The sequence below is a fragment of the Hippocampus guttulatus genome, chromosome 4, assembly GCF_054856545.1.
Source record: "Hippocampus guttulatus isolate MCC_2025c chromosome 4, RoL_Hgut_1.0, whole genome shotgun sequence".
NCBI classification, from domain to species: Eukaryota; Metazoa; Chordata; class Actinopteri; order Syngnathiformes; family Syngnathidae; genus Hippocampus; species Hippocampus guttulatus.
The window spans coordinates 20380768-20396726 of record NC_141264.1 but is presented as its reverse complement, the minus strand read 5'-3'; the positions used below and the strand labels follow the sequence as shown (position 1 = coordinate 20396726).

The following is a 15959-nucleotide window of genomic DNA, read 5'->3' as shown; positions in this document are numbered from 1 at the left end:
TCACACACATCATAAGAATATTAACATTAATATGTAATATAGAAATATCCATCTGTCCATCCATTTTCGAATCCACTTATCCTCACGAAGGTCGTGGGCGTGCTGTTTAATATTTAGAAATTTAGTGTTAGATTCAGCAACAGGTGGATTTTTTTTCTGAAACGTCATCATGGCTATAAATTACAACTCGTCCAGTCAAACTTAAAAACCAAAAATGAAAATATCTCAAAAACCTGATTAGCTAGAAAAAAAGTAGACATATTTTTTTAAATCAGCTTTAAAAATAAATATAGGGACACATAGAGCCAACTGATTATAATTCGCTGTTGACCAGTGTCATCAAGCCTTTGCTGAAATGTGCTCAAAACACCCAAATTATCAAATATATTTCCAAGGTATCCAGAATAAAAATGTGTCAAACAAATAAATTGTGTTATTTATTATAAATGACAATGACAATGACAAAACTCACTCAGGGTAATATTTTAGAGACCTCCGATCATCAGACCTTGGATCATAAAAAGAACCCCTCACATTTCTCAATTATTTGATATACTGTATGTATACGGGCTTCAGTCATTGATACAAGGGACTATATAATATTTCTAATTTGCGCAGATTTTATTTTATGTTTTTAGTTATTGACAATTATGAGGAGGTATTTGAAAGCAACAATCATCAGCATGCACAAATTTGCCACGTCCATTTTGGACTGCCTTTAGTAAACCTGTTCCAGTACAGTATTGCTCCCAGGAAGCATCACCTACCACAATTCTTGAGTGTCATAGAATCAGGTCACAGCCCCGTCCTATCCAATCTATTTGCTGTGATTCATACAATTATGGTTTTACCACCCAAAAAAACCCCCCCGTTAAAAATTGTATATATTCAAAGGAATCATGGCTTTTTATTCGAGGTCAAACTTCTTTGCTCATTTTACATTGTTGGTGTTTTCATGTTTATTCTGAGTCCTCATCCTGCTACTGATTTTTGTTTGTTTGTTGTTCATGATGTCCAGTGCTAGAAATATTTTTTTTTTCATAGTAAGCTGTAAATGTTGCTTTCTAATAATTTTGGGTTTTTTTATTTTTTGTAAGTGCAATAATTGCATGTTTGGAATTAGTGGTACTATAAATCTTTATTTTTTTGTTTGTTTTTGCGACAAAGAGGTTGTGCATGATTTCCTGTGTTTGTGTCCAAACTTGAATGTGCTAGACGTATGTACACCAAATTTTTATCGCCATGAATTTATAATGCTTGCCGAAGACTTGCACAATAAACTCAGTTGAACAAAAATTTGACTGTGATGGCATCTAGGATCATTAAAACCAACCAAACAAAACCACATTATAACGGTTACCTTGGTCGGTAATGGGTTTATTTTTTTTGCCGAACTGTTTCAAAAGTCGCAACCTCAGTCAAAATATTAGAATAGTAGATAAGAAGAGAACGATACGATACACTTCCATTTCGACGTAATCCGAGTGTACGCGTCATAACGGCCCTATTCGGATAACAACGCTAACGCAGAATTAAAGTCCTAATTGCCGTGAATGATGAATAGATCGGGATTCATTGGTCATGAATATAAAACAACCAAATTGGTAAAAAATTCGGGTGTTGACTTCCTAACGTCAAAGCCCTGTATGTCGGGATGGTCTGAAATGCAATCTTCGAGACGGAACGCTTCCCCCTATTTTGATGAAAATTGTATCCAATACTGTATATAAAAGCCATATTTGCATTACTCTCAAATAAAAACATTCGTAATACAGATAAAACGGCAAATAAAATGATCATAATCATTGGGTTGGGGTTGTTGCCTGTTATTTGCCGACTGAACTTGAACTATTATTATGGTCCTCTCGCGACATTTTGTCATTTTCTCGTGAGGACTCCGCGCCTGTGAGTGTCGCTAGTGAGTCACTCATCATAAACGAAAGTATTGTTGAAGGTGGGCCCAGAAAGTTGACCAAGCAGAGGAAACCCGCGCTGCCTGTCGACGGCTCCTTCGCCTCCTATCAAGGCAGGCTACTCGAACGTCCCACGGTTGCTGGATCGTCCCGCCCATCTTCAAGCTCACTCCCAAAAATGGGGGAAATCGTTTTGCCACGGCGCATGTTCCTCTGGTGCATGGCGGTCCTGTATTTGATTGCATTTGTTTCTTTATATATGCAAATTCCAGGTAAGACAATTTTCTGGGGGAGGATAAGATTGACGCACTGTAACCGGCTTTTCCGAGCTACCTTGTTAATTGAGTTAGTTCAGAACTCTGCAAAGCGGCGTACGTGGCTCAGGAAGGTTCTGTAATACTCCTCGCCTTTTAAAAGTGAGGCTAACAGAACATTCCTGAGTACGATTTCAACTACATTACCCACAATTCCCAGTACACTACATGGGCAGGTTCGAGGTAGGAAATATGCGGATCCAATCGGGTTAGTCATGTCTTGTACGTTATTGAACACGAATGAGTGGTGATTGAGGGGAATGTGCTAGGGCCACTATTCAGATTTTAACGACCTCAAATGTACACATCAATTCAAATAACAAATAAATTATTGTTGGACCGTTTAACTGAAATTTGGATCATTTCTGCGCCATACCTCATGATTTCTCTCAAAGTGTTTAGGAATTTGGGAACAGCAGTTGAATTTAATGTATGGTATACACCAGCAGCTAAACAAAGTGCACAGGCTACAGAAAATGAAGACAAACAAACACTTCCAAGCCTGCTAAGTTAAATTCACAGTATGTTTTGGTGAAGGCAAACTAGCTCGATTTTTACTCACGACAGTGAGACAAATCACACAAAATGAATTTAGTGTTTTTCTTCAATCATTTTTTGGTGGTGTTTTTGTAGGTCTATATGGCAACGAGGGTCTCCTCCCTGCTCGTAAGCAGCTGCGCTTCACCGGCAAGCCTCTGGGCGAGCAGCTGCTGGCCTCGCCCACCTTGCTGTGGCTGAGCCCCCACCTGGGCCTTGACACGCAGTCGGCAATGGAGTTACTGTGCCTGGTGGGGGCGGCGCTCAGCCTGGCCGCCACTCTGGTATCGGCGCTGCGGGACAGCGTGGTCTTCTTCTGCCTCTGGGCCTTGTACTTGTCCATGTACCAGGTATTGTTGACACACTGCTGGAGATGATGATGATGATGATGTGTGTGGTGTCGATCTCACTTTGTTTCTGTGGCAGGTGGGGCAGGTTTTCCTCTATTTCCAATGGTGAGTGGTCAACGCTCATAAAATGTCAGAATCCCACACAACTTCTTTTGATGGATTTATACATGACCAATATACATTAGAAGTGTTGTATTTTTCTGTGGAATAGCACACTCACGTCAGGAATAACATTGGTTATTCTGCCCTCCCTGAGCCTACTGCACAAGCAACACGGTGCATTCATGGTGCTTAATTGCTCTGCCCTAAAATGTGGATATTTTCCTGCAGCACATCTGATTTCTCATGAGTCTCACAATGGTTGAGAATCACTGTTGTAAACCCCAGACGAAGCACTCTCTCTCTCTTTATTTACTTATCCCCCCCCCCCCCCCCCAACCTCTCCAGGGACAACCTTCTTCTGGAGGCGGGCTTCCTCTGCATCCTTGTGGCTCCAATGACGCTCATTAGGGGCTCTCGAGCGGTCTACGAGCATGACCGCATTACATTTTGGCTGGTCCGGTGGCTGCTCTTTCGCCTCATGTTTGCCTCTGGAGTGGTGAAACTCACCTCACGCTGTCCTACTTGGTGGGGCTTAACCGGTATGTCACCTCTTGCCAGTCATACCTGAGATCTCTTTCGAACTGTGAAAACAATGATTTTATCATAAACATTGGCAGGAATAGAGAAAGATGAAAACGTAATATGTTGTGTAGACAAACTTTGCAGTGATTGACATCAATATTAAGAGACAGAAGCTGGAGTCGGGTTGGCTGGTTGGTTCAGTGTGAGTGTCTGGGAGATGAGCGTAGCCTACATCAGCTCCTTCAAGTGTTCATTTTGTATTAGTGTTTCGTTGTTTGTGCCTTTAAATGAGCAGCCAAAAATCATACATCGCATTAACCACATTAAAAATATTTGCATCAACCAGCGATGACCTACCACTATGAAACCCAGTGTATTCCCACCCCGCTGGCTTGGTTTGCCCACCAGTTGCCCGTGTGGTGGCAGAAGCTGAGCGTGGTGGGCGCCTTCGTCATTGAGATTGCCCTACCGCTGCTTTTCTTCAGTCCTATGCGCAGACTGCGACTCGGCGCTTTCTACTTGCAGGTGAGCTGTGCCACGTGTCTTATCTTGAGCACATGTGCCTGAAGTCATTTTTCCATGTCATTTCAATGATTTATATACTGTGTCGTTTTTTTTTTTTTCATTTTTCTGTGCAGGTTCTGCTGCAAGTGCTGATCGTTTTGTCGGGCAACTACAATTTCTTTAATCTTCTGACCATGGCCCTTTGTTTGTCCTTGCTGGACGACCGGCACGTACGCTCGTGGCTGCGCACATCAGAACACGCCAAACACAAAAGTGAGACAGACCATGAACCCTGAACAGTAAATCACACTCCTAGTTTGTTTTAATGGACAAGGAATTTTTTTTTTTTTTTTTTACGTTCGGAAACTTTATTTTTTTATTCTGTAAGTGGTGGTCACTTACAGAATTACAAAATACTACAAAAAAGTTGACCTCAAAATACAAAAAGAAAAGTTCGCCTCAGTTCAACCCAGGTCTATTTTATGCAGTATTTATGCTAGCTTTATTACCAAGATTTCCTAGCATTTTCTCACAATGTTGAAATATTTTCATAATATCAAAATAAAAAAATAAAAATATTTTGATTTTCCTCAAAGTATATCTTATAAAATGTAAGCTGCAGTTGGTTTTTTTCCCCCTACGTTTTCTTGATGGTAATTTTTTACTATTAAAACGTTTTTCCCTCACATTATTCTTTAATTTATGACAGTGGTTCTTAACCTTGTTAGAGGTACCAAACCCAACCAGTTCATATGTACGTTCACCAAACCCTTCATTAGTGAGAAATAAAATATGATTTTTTACAAAGTCAAGACATTTTAAAAAAAACACATTTATTAAAAACAAAAAAATGTAAATTAAAATTACATGGCATAAGTATAGGTTTTTTAAATTCTATAACATACTATCACGACAGTCACACGATGACTACTGAGTGAACTAAATTTCTCGCAGCACTGATTGGACAAGCAATGTCATGTGATCATCTGCAGCCAGCGATGGCCAAGCGGGCGTGTCATAACTAATTGACATCTGTAGTCGAGTGTGTCTTACCCTCCATGGCAGAGGCTCTGTCGAACCCCTGAGACTGATTCACCGAACCCCTGGGGTTCGATCGAACCCAGGTTACGAACCACTGATTTATGACCCCTTTTTTTCTGAATATTATTGCAAGAAGAGATTTGAACCCAGCTTTCTTGTTATGCATCTCTTCCACTCCCTCTCCTCTCAATGAGGATTCCACAACGTAGATTTGAACCCGGATGTCTTGTCTGTGAGCCAGACGTGCTAACCACTAGTTCACCATGCTGCTTAAAATTGCAACTTTGTTCTTGTAAATTTTTGACTTTGACATTATTTTGTGTGACCCTAATACTACTTCATACATTTTATCCTCCATTCAGAGTCCAAACTGCGGTCCTGGCTGTGTAACATTTTGGAACTCACTGTCTTGTCTCTGATTATTTTTGGCGCAATCGTTTGTTTTGACCTGAAAGTAGACACGACAGCAAGAGCCATCACTTCCAAAATGGGTAATGTGACTATCGGAGGTCTTTTATTGTACTCGTACCAAATTCTTATTTATTTATTTAAAAATCACTCTTTCAGCATTCACCTTCCACCACTTTAGCCACTTTCTGAAGAGTGTCACATTCCCATGCGTGTGGATCGGTGTTCTCTCCCTCACTTGGGAGATTCTTGGAGCCATGTACAGGTACCACTCCTCTTGTTTGTTTTTATGTCACTGTTTATTGTGACTTGTTGTGATCTTGCAAAACAAATTTTCTTCCCAGGTGTGCGTGTGTCTCTGGTTTTCTGAGGAGGTTGTGGTCTACTCTCCAATGGACGGCATTTGCTGCTGCTGCGGCCACCATGTTCACCATCAGCCTGGTGAGTCGAACTTCCTGTCTGCGTTAACTGCCAACATGCAGGCACTGCGTCATCAAAAGTATTGGGACACGCACACGTTTTATCACACTAAAGTCATCCAAGTGTGGAGCTTGCTTTGCTGGATCGCCCTGATTTGCTGGCTTACTTTGAATAACTGAATATGTGTCTACTAGCAAGGATTGTTTCTGCCATTATTATTGTTATATATATATATATATATATATTTTTTTTTTTTGCAGATGCCTTTCACCTACATAGAATATGACTCAAATTCCAAACTGTGGCCCAGCGTGCGTCAAGTCTACAATCTTGTGGATAACTACCAGCTGGTTAACTCGTATGGGTTGTTCCGAAGGATGACTGGCGTGGGTGGGCGGCCCGAGGTCGTCATAGAGGGAAGTCACGACGGCGTCACCTGGACGGTGAGAGGTTTAAAGTGTCCTATATAGGGAGGTTGGCATTTTCCAATACTGTTTATGTAAGTTTCACTGGTTATCTGCTGTTAGCTCATTATGCCCTTAAATGTGTCCCTCACATCATGGATGGACAAAGTGCTTTGTTTGTCTTAATTCTGCAAAATACATTCATCTTCTGAAAACATAATGGTAGTAATAGGTCTCCCAGCTGATTTTGATCCAGGACATTCTAGTTATGAGTAAGCAATGACATCATGGCAAGCGAGAGTAGTAGTATAAAAAAATGCAACTATATTCTCCTCTATATAAAATAAAATATTATAAACTTGTACCTTGACTTCCAAGTTCTCCGACTAAAGAACTTTTTGAGTTAGGATCCGTCGCTTTGTTATTTTTAAATAATTTTTTAAATAGTTTTTTGCTCTTTGTTTTTTGGAATTTGGATTTTCAAGTGAGCTTCAGGATTTCTGCCACTAGATGGCGGCAGTGTACTTCACCACATCCAGCCACGCATGGTTTAAATTCCGACATAACACCGAAGCAGACGGCATTTTTGATTTGCAATTTTATTTAGCTGTAATTGTATGATTTATGTTTGACTTTCATTTTGTGAATATGAGTAGGACTCAAATAGACATTGACAACTTGATTTGAACATAAGCTTCAACCATGCATTTTTTTCAAGCTCAAAATGCTGTTCACTGATTTCACATCTGCAACACACTATCGATTCCAAACATACTGTAGCCCAAATCTGTTCTTGTGTCACGTTTTTTTTCCCATCTTCCCTTGCAGGAAATCGACTTTATGTACAAACCTGGCAACCTGAGCACTCCGCCCCCCTTTGTGACACCTCACCAACCCCGCTTGGACTGGCAGATGTGGTTCGCCGCCCTCGGGACTTCCTCGCAGGCGCCGTGGTTCACCAGCCTCATGTACCGACTGCTGCAGGGCAAGATGGACGGTAAGGACAGTTCTGAAAACTTGCGGGGAGATGCTGGGGTTAATTGAACACTCTGCCATTTAATTGTTCTGCCTGTTAACAAATTTATTTTGATTACTTTCAGTAAATAAAAAAATTAATTTCACACTGATGAAATGATAACGGGTAATTTCCCCCAGCTCAATGTTTGGGAGTCACTGGTATAGAGGCTCGCAATGATTGTGCATTTCCTGTCTTTCATGGCCGGCACGTAATTTGTCTTGCACAGTCATTGAGCTGATCCAGGCGGATGTCACTCGTTACCCTTTCCACCAGAAGCCCCCGACCTATGTACGAGCCCACCGCTACAGATATTGGTTCACGGAACCCAAAGAGGACGGGTTAGTAATACTCACACTGCCACTCTCCTCGACTTTTAAACCACAAAAGAAGCAAGTTTAGTGCGATTTCTGAAATAATGTTGCCATTTGATTTACAGGCGACCAATTGTGCATTTTTTTCTTCCACAATTTAAAACCATCCCCAGATGTCTCGATAATGTATTACGCTTTTTTTCCTTGTCGGAATCGGCTTGTTTTGCGGGTTTACTGGTCACCCACCCTGATCTATTGCGTGGTTTTCCAATACTTTTGTTACTATGCCGACCGAGCGCCATTTGGGCTACCGGTATTTGTTGAGTCCTGAGTCGAAAATAGTGAATCCAAATTGCCACATTCAAACGAGCCTCCGTCGGCACAGTTTCACCCACTTTGACATATTTTGATAATATGCACAGTTGTTAAACCATTGCTTGAAAATGTCTGATCTTCACCCAGCCAAGCTCTCAAGTCATGTGCAATGGAACTCAGTGTGTGGGTGGGATAATGTAAATGAATCCCACTATTGCATCACAATCTGGTAAAATTAATAAAACACATTTGGGGTAATCGGCAGATTTTAATAAAAGTTTTCTTGATGAATTTTGCAATTGGCAGCCACTGCATTTGCTTAAAAGCATTTGAAAATAACATATATGAGAGCGAGAAAGATTTACGATTTATTTAACCAGGCTAGTTGCATTGAGATCAAAGATCTCTTTTCCAACCCTGACCAATGGCAACAAGACAGTTTCAAAATCAAACACGAGCTCACAGAGATCATATTGAACAACAGGTTGAGTCACAAGAAAATGAATAACACACTGCTGCCTCTGTACAGATCATACCCCCAGAGGTGGTGGAGGAGGGTCTACAGTGATGAATTTTTTCCTGTGGTGCATCTGGGCCACCCGTTCCTCGAGGGCATGCTGACTCAACATGGACTCAAGGCACTTAAAACACACGCACACGCACACACACACACTGCATGTGGTCACTCAGTGCAGGGAGGAGGGGTGCATTTGGCGCTTGAGGATTTACCCCCCGACCTAACTCACCTCTTAATGCTGCTACCATCATGTCAAAAATGATAAAAACCTTTAATAGTGTACAAAAATCACAAAACGTACCCACCTAAATCTAGAGAAGTTGAGAATCAATATTTATCTAATGACATAACAAAAACTTCAAACCTTGATCTCAAATCAATGTAAATGTAGTCGCTTCTGATGTTTAGGCAGGCATAGAAGGCACCTTTTGATGAAACCTAGTGTGACGCCTGTTCTCGTTCTTGCACTTTAACGGCATTTCAATGAGTTTCAATGGCGTAAAAAAAAAAAAAAGATGCTGCCTGACTTCAGTCTAAACATTATCGTATTAATAACAACTTCGCAGGAAAAGGCACCACCACGCCGCAAGTTGAACTCCGCCGTAACCCGGGCGGTGCAGTGGGTGCGCGCCCAGGTGTCGGGATTCCCTGCCCCTGTGCTCATCTGGACCCTGGTTGGTTGCAGCGCCACCTTGTGCCTGCTGCTGGCATTGCCCAGGAAACAAAAGCACGTCACGGGCAATTCCGATCAGAAAGACACTGCGCCCAACGCAAAAAAGACGATGGATGAGGATGACGAACCTCGTAAGGACGAAGAGGAGCGTGGGAGTGAAAACGTGGGTGAGGTTGAGGAGGATGGTGATGAGAAAGATGGAGAGGGGGTCACCACTGATGATGAAGAGGAGGAAAAAGTAGAGTCGGAAGTGGAAGAACAGTGATGAAAAAGGGGCTGATGTTACCAAATTGAGCAAAGAGGTATGTGTGTGTGTATATATATTTGTAGTTTCTGTTTTGGCTCTCTGGTGTACATGTTCATATGGATGATTTAATTATATTTGGGGAAAACACTAACTTGTCAGCAACCGATACGAACCCCGAAGTTGCATTTTTTTTTTCTATTTGTGGGTCAAGTTGTCAATGCAGCACTTTTTTTCCATACACAAATGCCTTTTCTTTGTGTGCACAACACCAAAAACATTTTTAAAGAAAATACAGTATTGAATTACAATAAATGATTGTCCTGAAAGTCATTTTCATTCAAGCACTCATTCATATCTTTCACAAAAAAACTATGTATAGCTACTACATATTGGAAATTCGTAATGGGCTGTTTGGTGGTGAATGAATAGCTCTCGTGGCGCTATTTCACCATTTCAGTATCCCAGGACAGTATTTGTCGATCAGTGACTGGTAGTATGGACACAGCTTCTTCACGTTAGGCAGCTCAGCTACTTTTGTGTAGAGATCGAATTTGCTGCAGGGAACACACGCAAATACAAATGTACAGTTAAGGTCAAAGTTATTCGCTCCGATATAAATTTTGACATTTATGTAAATACCGCACAATGTTGACAATCGTAATTTATATGGTAAATTATGTAATATGGATGTGAATTATACAATCAGACTAATAAAAAAAAATACTCAATATGACCCTTTAAAATAAATGACCTACAGATTATTTGACTTAGTTCATTAATAGCCAATCAATATATGCCAAAACTGTTTAGAAATGCGGCCAAATCTCTCCAGTAACAGTCCAGGTTAAATTTAGCTCCTCCCAAACATTGAAGGATGTTAGAACAGTCGACATACTTCTGTGACAACTTTTCAACTAACCAACGGTTTGGTGGCATCTTTGGGTGTTTCTGAAAGAACATAAAAACTGGCTTATGTTAACTAGTCTTATTAAATAAAGTAACATTTTCCATACGCTCACTTTTTTTGTAATCTCATTTAAAAATGACCTGGCCCATATGCCTGTTTTCCAATTTTGAACATGGCCCTTGAGCGCAGCATTAAACAGGGGTGAGGTATTCCTTTGTTTTAAAAAAAAAAAAAAACATTTTAAACCAGGATGGTGGGATACATGTTTTGCAGTCAAAAAGTACCGGTTGCATTTTTGTTTTTCAGCTGTTGACTTTGTTCTTGTGAACCTAAACTAAAAACAGTTTTGTCTCATAGTCATCATGTCATAATAGGAATTATTTTATTTCTTGAAGAGGGCTTTAATCATGTTGACCTAAACTGTATGTGTAAACAGTGGACTTGGAGAGACTATTCAAACTAATTGTGCGCCACTTACTTAAATTCGTTAACCCAAGACAGCATTTGCAGGTCTTTGTCGTTGCACAGGTACATGTAGTCACCTTGGGAGTGCCAAGGGTAGAAGGAATGGTAGCGGATCATGTTGAGGCCCTGCGTGGACGGCACACAAATCACAGGGCGATTTGAGTCAGCATGTGACCTCGAGGGAAGATGACTCAACGAAGGAGGTTACTCACCTCCTCGGGGATGCTGCACTTGTTGAACTGGAGAACGCGGTAAAGGTACTCTGAGGCACACAAGACATGAAGAAGACTTGGAATATTTACTGTAATTATATCAGTCAAATCAAGTTAAATGCATAAGAAACATCATCATACTAATATGAAATGCTACGACGAATTAAGAGTGTGCAACTTATCTCAGGAGACCATTTTGTGTTGAGACAACGGTACTGTTTTTTGGGTGGTTAAGGGCTAAAAGGAGGGTTAGGGTCTCCTTTTTACCGCTATAAATTAACTTGATTGAACTTTTAGGTTTTCAATGGCAGCCCTTAAAAAACAAAAATCGAGAGCCAGGCAATTTAGAGCATTGTGACTATTCAAAGGCTCACAGAATATTGTGTGTGATTATGTAAACCGTTTACATAATTTTGCGTTTACAGTAAACGCAAACTACAAAATGAAAGATTAGACCGTTCTTCAATCGCACAGAAAAAGTTAGTTTCGACCTGTTTTCGCGTAAACATCACCAAAACACAGATTGGTTTCATCAATTCACGTATTTTGCATGAAAAGCGTTTTGTGAAAAGATATCTTTGATGCTAATCAGTTTTTGCTTTAATAACACGTCAAACATCTTGAGCTCATCTAAAACAGATTCAATGCTGCCACCTGCTGGCCATATTAATTAATTTTACTTTCACAGTTAAAAAATGATCAAACCACAGTTGACCAACACTTTTCTTTGCCCATTCAAAAAAAAAACACACACACTTCACGGCGATTAACATCCACAATGCTTCTTGTGAGGATTCCTGTTGACATTTTACGTCAATGCTTCTCAAAGAGATAAATTTCACAACTAAATATTTCAGGAATGGAAGGTGTAATTTCAGGCTTAGATTACAAATCAAGATTTTATTACCGGTAATGTGAAATACCAAAGTAAAATTGCATGATATTGTTCATCATTTTATTTAGAATGTTTAAATATATGAATTTCTAATCAAATATGTCACACTGACTACGTACAACCACAATAATAAAGATTGTTTATTTAAGCTTTAATGTATTTGTAAAGGCAGAACTCTCTCTCTGAAGTGATAAAAAACATACTTTAAATAAATATACCGGTACTCACCATCATGACCCCAGGACAAAAGCACATTGTCAAGCCCGCAATTTGGTTTGTAGATTCCATATTTAGAGCTGACGAAAACAATGCATGAAAAGTACGTCAACTTTAACAAAATGGTGAGTCTCCTGTTAATAAGGAAGACATTTTGCAATTAAATACTAAATTGCTGTACTTCACTTGCACCATCAGTTTTCTCTTAAGAAGAAATCGGCCCTTCAAACCTTGACAACCAATCATGTGTTTAGGTGTCAGCTTTAACGGGCGAATATCTACTTGTAGCTGGGATTTGTGTCGTCTGGGTTATCCTGGAAGGTGCTGTCTCGGAACACAATGGAGTTTTGAAACGCGCAGCCCACAGGGAATGTGTCACCAACCACGGCCCACTGTGTATTTTCCATGCACACAGAGAATGTTGCGAGTCAATTTTGAGAATGTCCTCATCATTTTCTATATCAAATGATGCAAAATGTAGTCTGTGTAACATTAACGTACATATTCTTCATTCTTAATGTTTCAGAGCAAATGTGGTAAAGATGCAGACAGTTCTCAGGATTTTAGTGGCTCCCTCTTGAAAATTGTCGCCAAGGCCCCCCCCCCCCAAAAAAAAGTACAGTACACACATTTATAGCATGTGCAAGGATCACCGTTTCACAATTCCCAAGAACAACATTTAGGGTATTTTTATTGTTGTCATATGTCAAATGGGTCAAATTTGACCCCAACAGTAGGTAAGGATTGATAACAATTGTAATCACGTCTTACCTGCGGTTCCCCCCACAGCGCCATGACCTTCCCAACATCATGAATCAGACCAACTAGCTGGAACCAGTCTGAAAAAAAAAAAAAGACATTCAAGGCATACACGAATCAGTCTCCATTCACAATGGTGAGTACCCCGTGGCATTTATTTAATCAACTGTTGTTTATTTGATTAGAGGTGTCCATTTGTCTCTTATTGTTAACCGTCACATTTTGATGAATTTGAACAAAGATGTTTGGAGCCACACACCTTTGTCCGGGTGCTCCTTGCGGATGCCCTCGGCCGTCTGGAAGGCATGGAAGGAGTTGGGAAAGTCCACGTCTGGATCAGATTCGTCCACCAGCTGGTCCAGAGACATGACGGCGTCCATCATGGACATTTCGGCGTGGCTGCAGCCGCTCCATTCCAAGTGCTGCGGGGAAGGCCCAAAGGTATCGGAACCTTTGATTTATTTCTGTTCTAGTCTTCATAACTCTTCTTGGGATGCTGTCTGAATGTCAGAATTGCACAGTCATGGCTTGATTTTGGACCAAACAGTGGAACCTCTAAAACTCCAAATGCCCAAGCGAAGGCTAGGAACTTAAAAAAAAAAATGTAAATTGCAGCACTCTTAAGTAAAGGTCCACTGGTTGTAAGCAAATCAAAAAGACAATGTTGTTGGATGAAAAGAAGAGCATTAGCAAACAGCAAGAACGCCCTGCAGTAGATGAGGAGGGGCGAGCAGTTTCATTTGCATGAGACAACCAATGTCCTAGCTTGGTGACTCACTTGGTAATCGATGAATCAAAAACAAAAAAAAAATCACAGAACTTGGATTCAGGGAATCTGTGTTGGTGTTGTGCGCTTTCACCTTTCGCTTGACAAAGTCCACATTCTGGTTAGTGTGCATCAGCTTGTATGTGTTGTACACATGCTCGGCAACACTCCCCGTCTGAAATGTGTGAACGCAACAAGGTTGCAAACTTGTCAGTAACATGCAGCGCATTTCAAATGTACAGCAACTGAGATTTTAATTCCGAAAAAGGACGTGAACAATGACATTTTTGAAATGTCGTGTGTGTTGGAGATTAGTTTGTTTTTTTGGCAGGGAATATACGACAGCTCTTGTGAATCGATTTGTGCAGGTGTACCTAATGAAATGTGCAGCGAGTAGCAAAATGCAATGTACTGTAAAACAATTGGTCAATGCATTCCTTCACATTCATACAGAAAGGTCCAAGTAATAATAACTAATGGTGGAAGACGAAGGTTACGACTGAGGAGTAACTACATTTTTTTTTTATAGCTAACAAAAACCCAAAACATCTCAAGAAATGATACTACACAAAGAAAATATTTTTTATTTAATGTCAAAACTACCGGTTCGGTAGGTAGGAATTCAGGACTGAAAATGCCCCTGTATTTTTCTAATCTTGTACAATCATTAAATCTGTTCAGTTTGAGCTTGGTACATGAACGTAACACATTGACAACACTGTGTTTCCAAATGTCTAATTTGTTGAACTTACCTCAAAGTTTCGGAAGTCTTTCCTTTCGGATTTAGGTGTCAGGTTTGGGTCAAGACCCTGCAGGTATAAAAACAAACCCAAAATTGAATTTTGCTTTCCATAACTTACGGTAGATATTTTATTTAAGAATTTTTTTAACTGAAGATGCCCACTTACCAAGTTAATGACGCTCATGCTTGTAGATGACAAGTTATTGTTGTTGCGCCAATTTATATGTTGCGTCCGCTTGTGTCCGGTCACAGATTAACCAGACTTCAGTGAATCTAACGTGATGTCTGTGCTCAACCTTGACCTTGTGTGTGTTTATGTAATCCTGCCCACGTTACCTTGTTTTCACCCGTCGAGAAGCGCTCGGTTATTCTTTTCCATTTGAAAGTCTGATTTTACATGCCAAGCAGCAACAACAAAACCCCTTTTTGTTGACCACCCACAGGGGACTTACCCAGAGAGGCATACGTACAGTGATTCCAAAACAAAATCAGACTAGAAAAAAAAATGCATAAGAAATGATCAAACGCAGGCCCGAGAAAGTCGTGCTTTTCAAGGGACTTCATTTCACTCTCACCAGAACAACTCACTCTCGTGGCCATTTATCACAGTAGAGAAGACCTGGCCTCCTTCTGGCGAACTGTGGCACATTGGTTTGGATCAAAACCCGAGAAAGTGTTCACTTGAAACATCCGCTTCAATTGGGAAGGCGTGAAAGTTAAAACAGCACCATTTTTTTTTGGGCTGTGAGGTGTGTTCAGAGGAGGGCGGAAATTGCGATATTGAGGTCGGTGGCAAAACCCATACAGATGAGTGCCTCCTCTTTGACTCACCCATCGGAACTCGAGCTCAGAGTGATGAGATCCATCAAGGACAGAACAGACAAGATCAACTTCCACTGGCAACAGAGGGCACAGACACGCGTCAGTGAGGCACTTAGTAACTCACAGATATCCAAACAGGGCCTTTGCCTTCATTTTTACAGCTTTACTGAGTCACGGACACATTTTGGGAAATTCGCAGCTCATAAAAGATTGACTTGGTTGTGCCATTTCACATTTGATGGGTGGGCAGCTGCTCCACAGATGCAATTATTTGCATTGAAGCGTTTCAAAAAGTCGATTTTCCACAATATGTTACCTTTGTGTGGTGTCTTAACATGCACGAAGGTGGATTTTGTTTGCTTACAGTAAACTGTATGTCAAACTTTTTGACTGTATGTCAAAAAGTGCCCGCGACTGTCCAACCAGTCTTCAAGCTCTGTTTATTATTGTATAACTTATGTAGAAAATCTTTATTAAATCACGTGAAATAAAAGACAAAAAAGTGATTAGTTTATGAAATGTTATTAAGGAACAAAAGTTTTTGGAGTGTCTTTGCTTCAAGGCTCCTCTTAGACACCA

At 40.5% G+C, this 15959-nt stretch overlaps 2 protein-coding genes across 3 annotated transcripts; one reads left to right on the top strand and one right to left on the bottom strand.

Annotated features, from left to right (window-relative positions):
• Nucleotides 1-1960: 1960 nt before the first annotated feature.
• On the top strand, nucleotides 1961-9926 carry lmf2a (lipase maturation factor 2a). Its single transcript, XM_086109071.1, has 14 exons — nucleotides 1961-2185; nucleotides 2861-3114; nucleotides 3191-3219; nucleotides 3562-3755; nucleotides 4085-4263; nucleotides 4377-4515; nucleotides 5646-5774; nucleotides 5851-5956; nucleotides 6036-6132; nucleotides 6372-6554; nucleotides 7344-7512; nucleotides 7760-7871; nucleotides 8689-8797; nucleotides 9243-9926. The coding sequence occupies exons 1-14, from the start codon at nucleotides 2092-2094 to the stop codon at nucleotides 9612-9614; spliced, it is 2166 nt and encodes a 721-aa protein (XP_085965197.1). The 5' UTR covers nucleotides 1961-2091; the 3' UTR covers nucleotides 9615-9926.
• Nucleotides 8515-14847, bottom strand: miox (myo-inositol oxygenase). 2 transcript variants are annotated; one of them, XM_086109072.1, is made up of 10 exons: nucleotides 14725-14839; nucleotides 14569-14625; nucleotides 13911-13991; nucleotides 13310-13472; nucleotides 13063-13130; nucleotides 12574-12683; nucleotides 12304-12371; nucleotides 11181-11230; nucleotides 10982-11094; nucleotides 8515-10150 (listed from the first exon to the last, which is right to left on the bottom strand). In XM_086109072.1, the coding sequence occupies exons 1-10, from the start codon at nucleotides 14740-14742 to the stop codon at nucleotides 10042-10044; spliced, it is 837 nt and encodes a 278-aa protein (XP_085965198.1). In that variant the 5' UTR covers nucleotides 14743-14839; the 3' UTR covers nucleotides 8515-10041. The 2 variants fall into 2 exon arrangements, with proteins under 2 accessions (XP_085965198.1, XP_085965199.1); XM_086109073.1 differs by lacking the exon at nucleotides 13911-13991 and having other exon boundaries at nucleotides 14725-14847.
• Between the last annotated feature and the right edge of the window lie 1112 nt (nucleotides 14848-15959).

Bases quoted from the DNA above. Each gene is read 5' to 3' on its own strand.
- miox (XM_086109072.1), bottom strand. The intron at 13,131-13,309 runs GTGTGTGGCTCC...TTTTTTTTTCAG, and splicing joins CAAGGAGCACCCGGACAAAG to ACTGGTTCCAGCTAGTTGGT. The intron at 12,684-13,062 runs GTAAGACGTGAT...GAAAATACACAG, and splicing joins CGCTGTGGGGGGAACCGCAG to TGGGCCGTGGTTGGTGACAC.
- lmf2a (XM_086109071.1), top strand. From the start codon at position 2,092: ATGGGGGAAATCGTTTTGCCACGGCGCATGTTCCTCTGGTGCATGGCG. The intron at 3,115-3,190 runs GTATTGTTGACA...TTTCTGTGGCAG, and splicing joins TGTACTTGTCCATGTACCAG to GTGGGGCAGGTTTTCCTCTA. The intron at 8,798-9,242 runs GCACTTAAAACA...ACAACTTCGCAG, and splicing joins TGACTCAACATGGACTCAAG to GAAAAGGCACCACCACGCCG.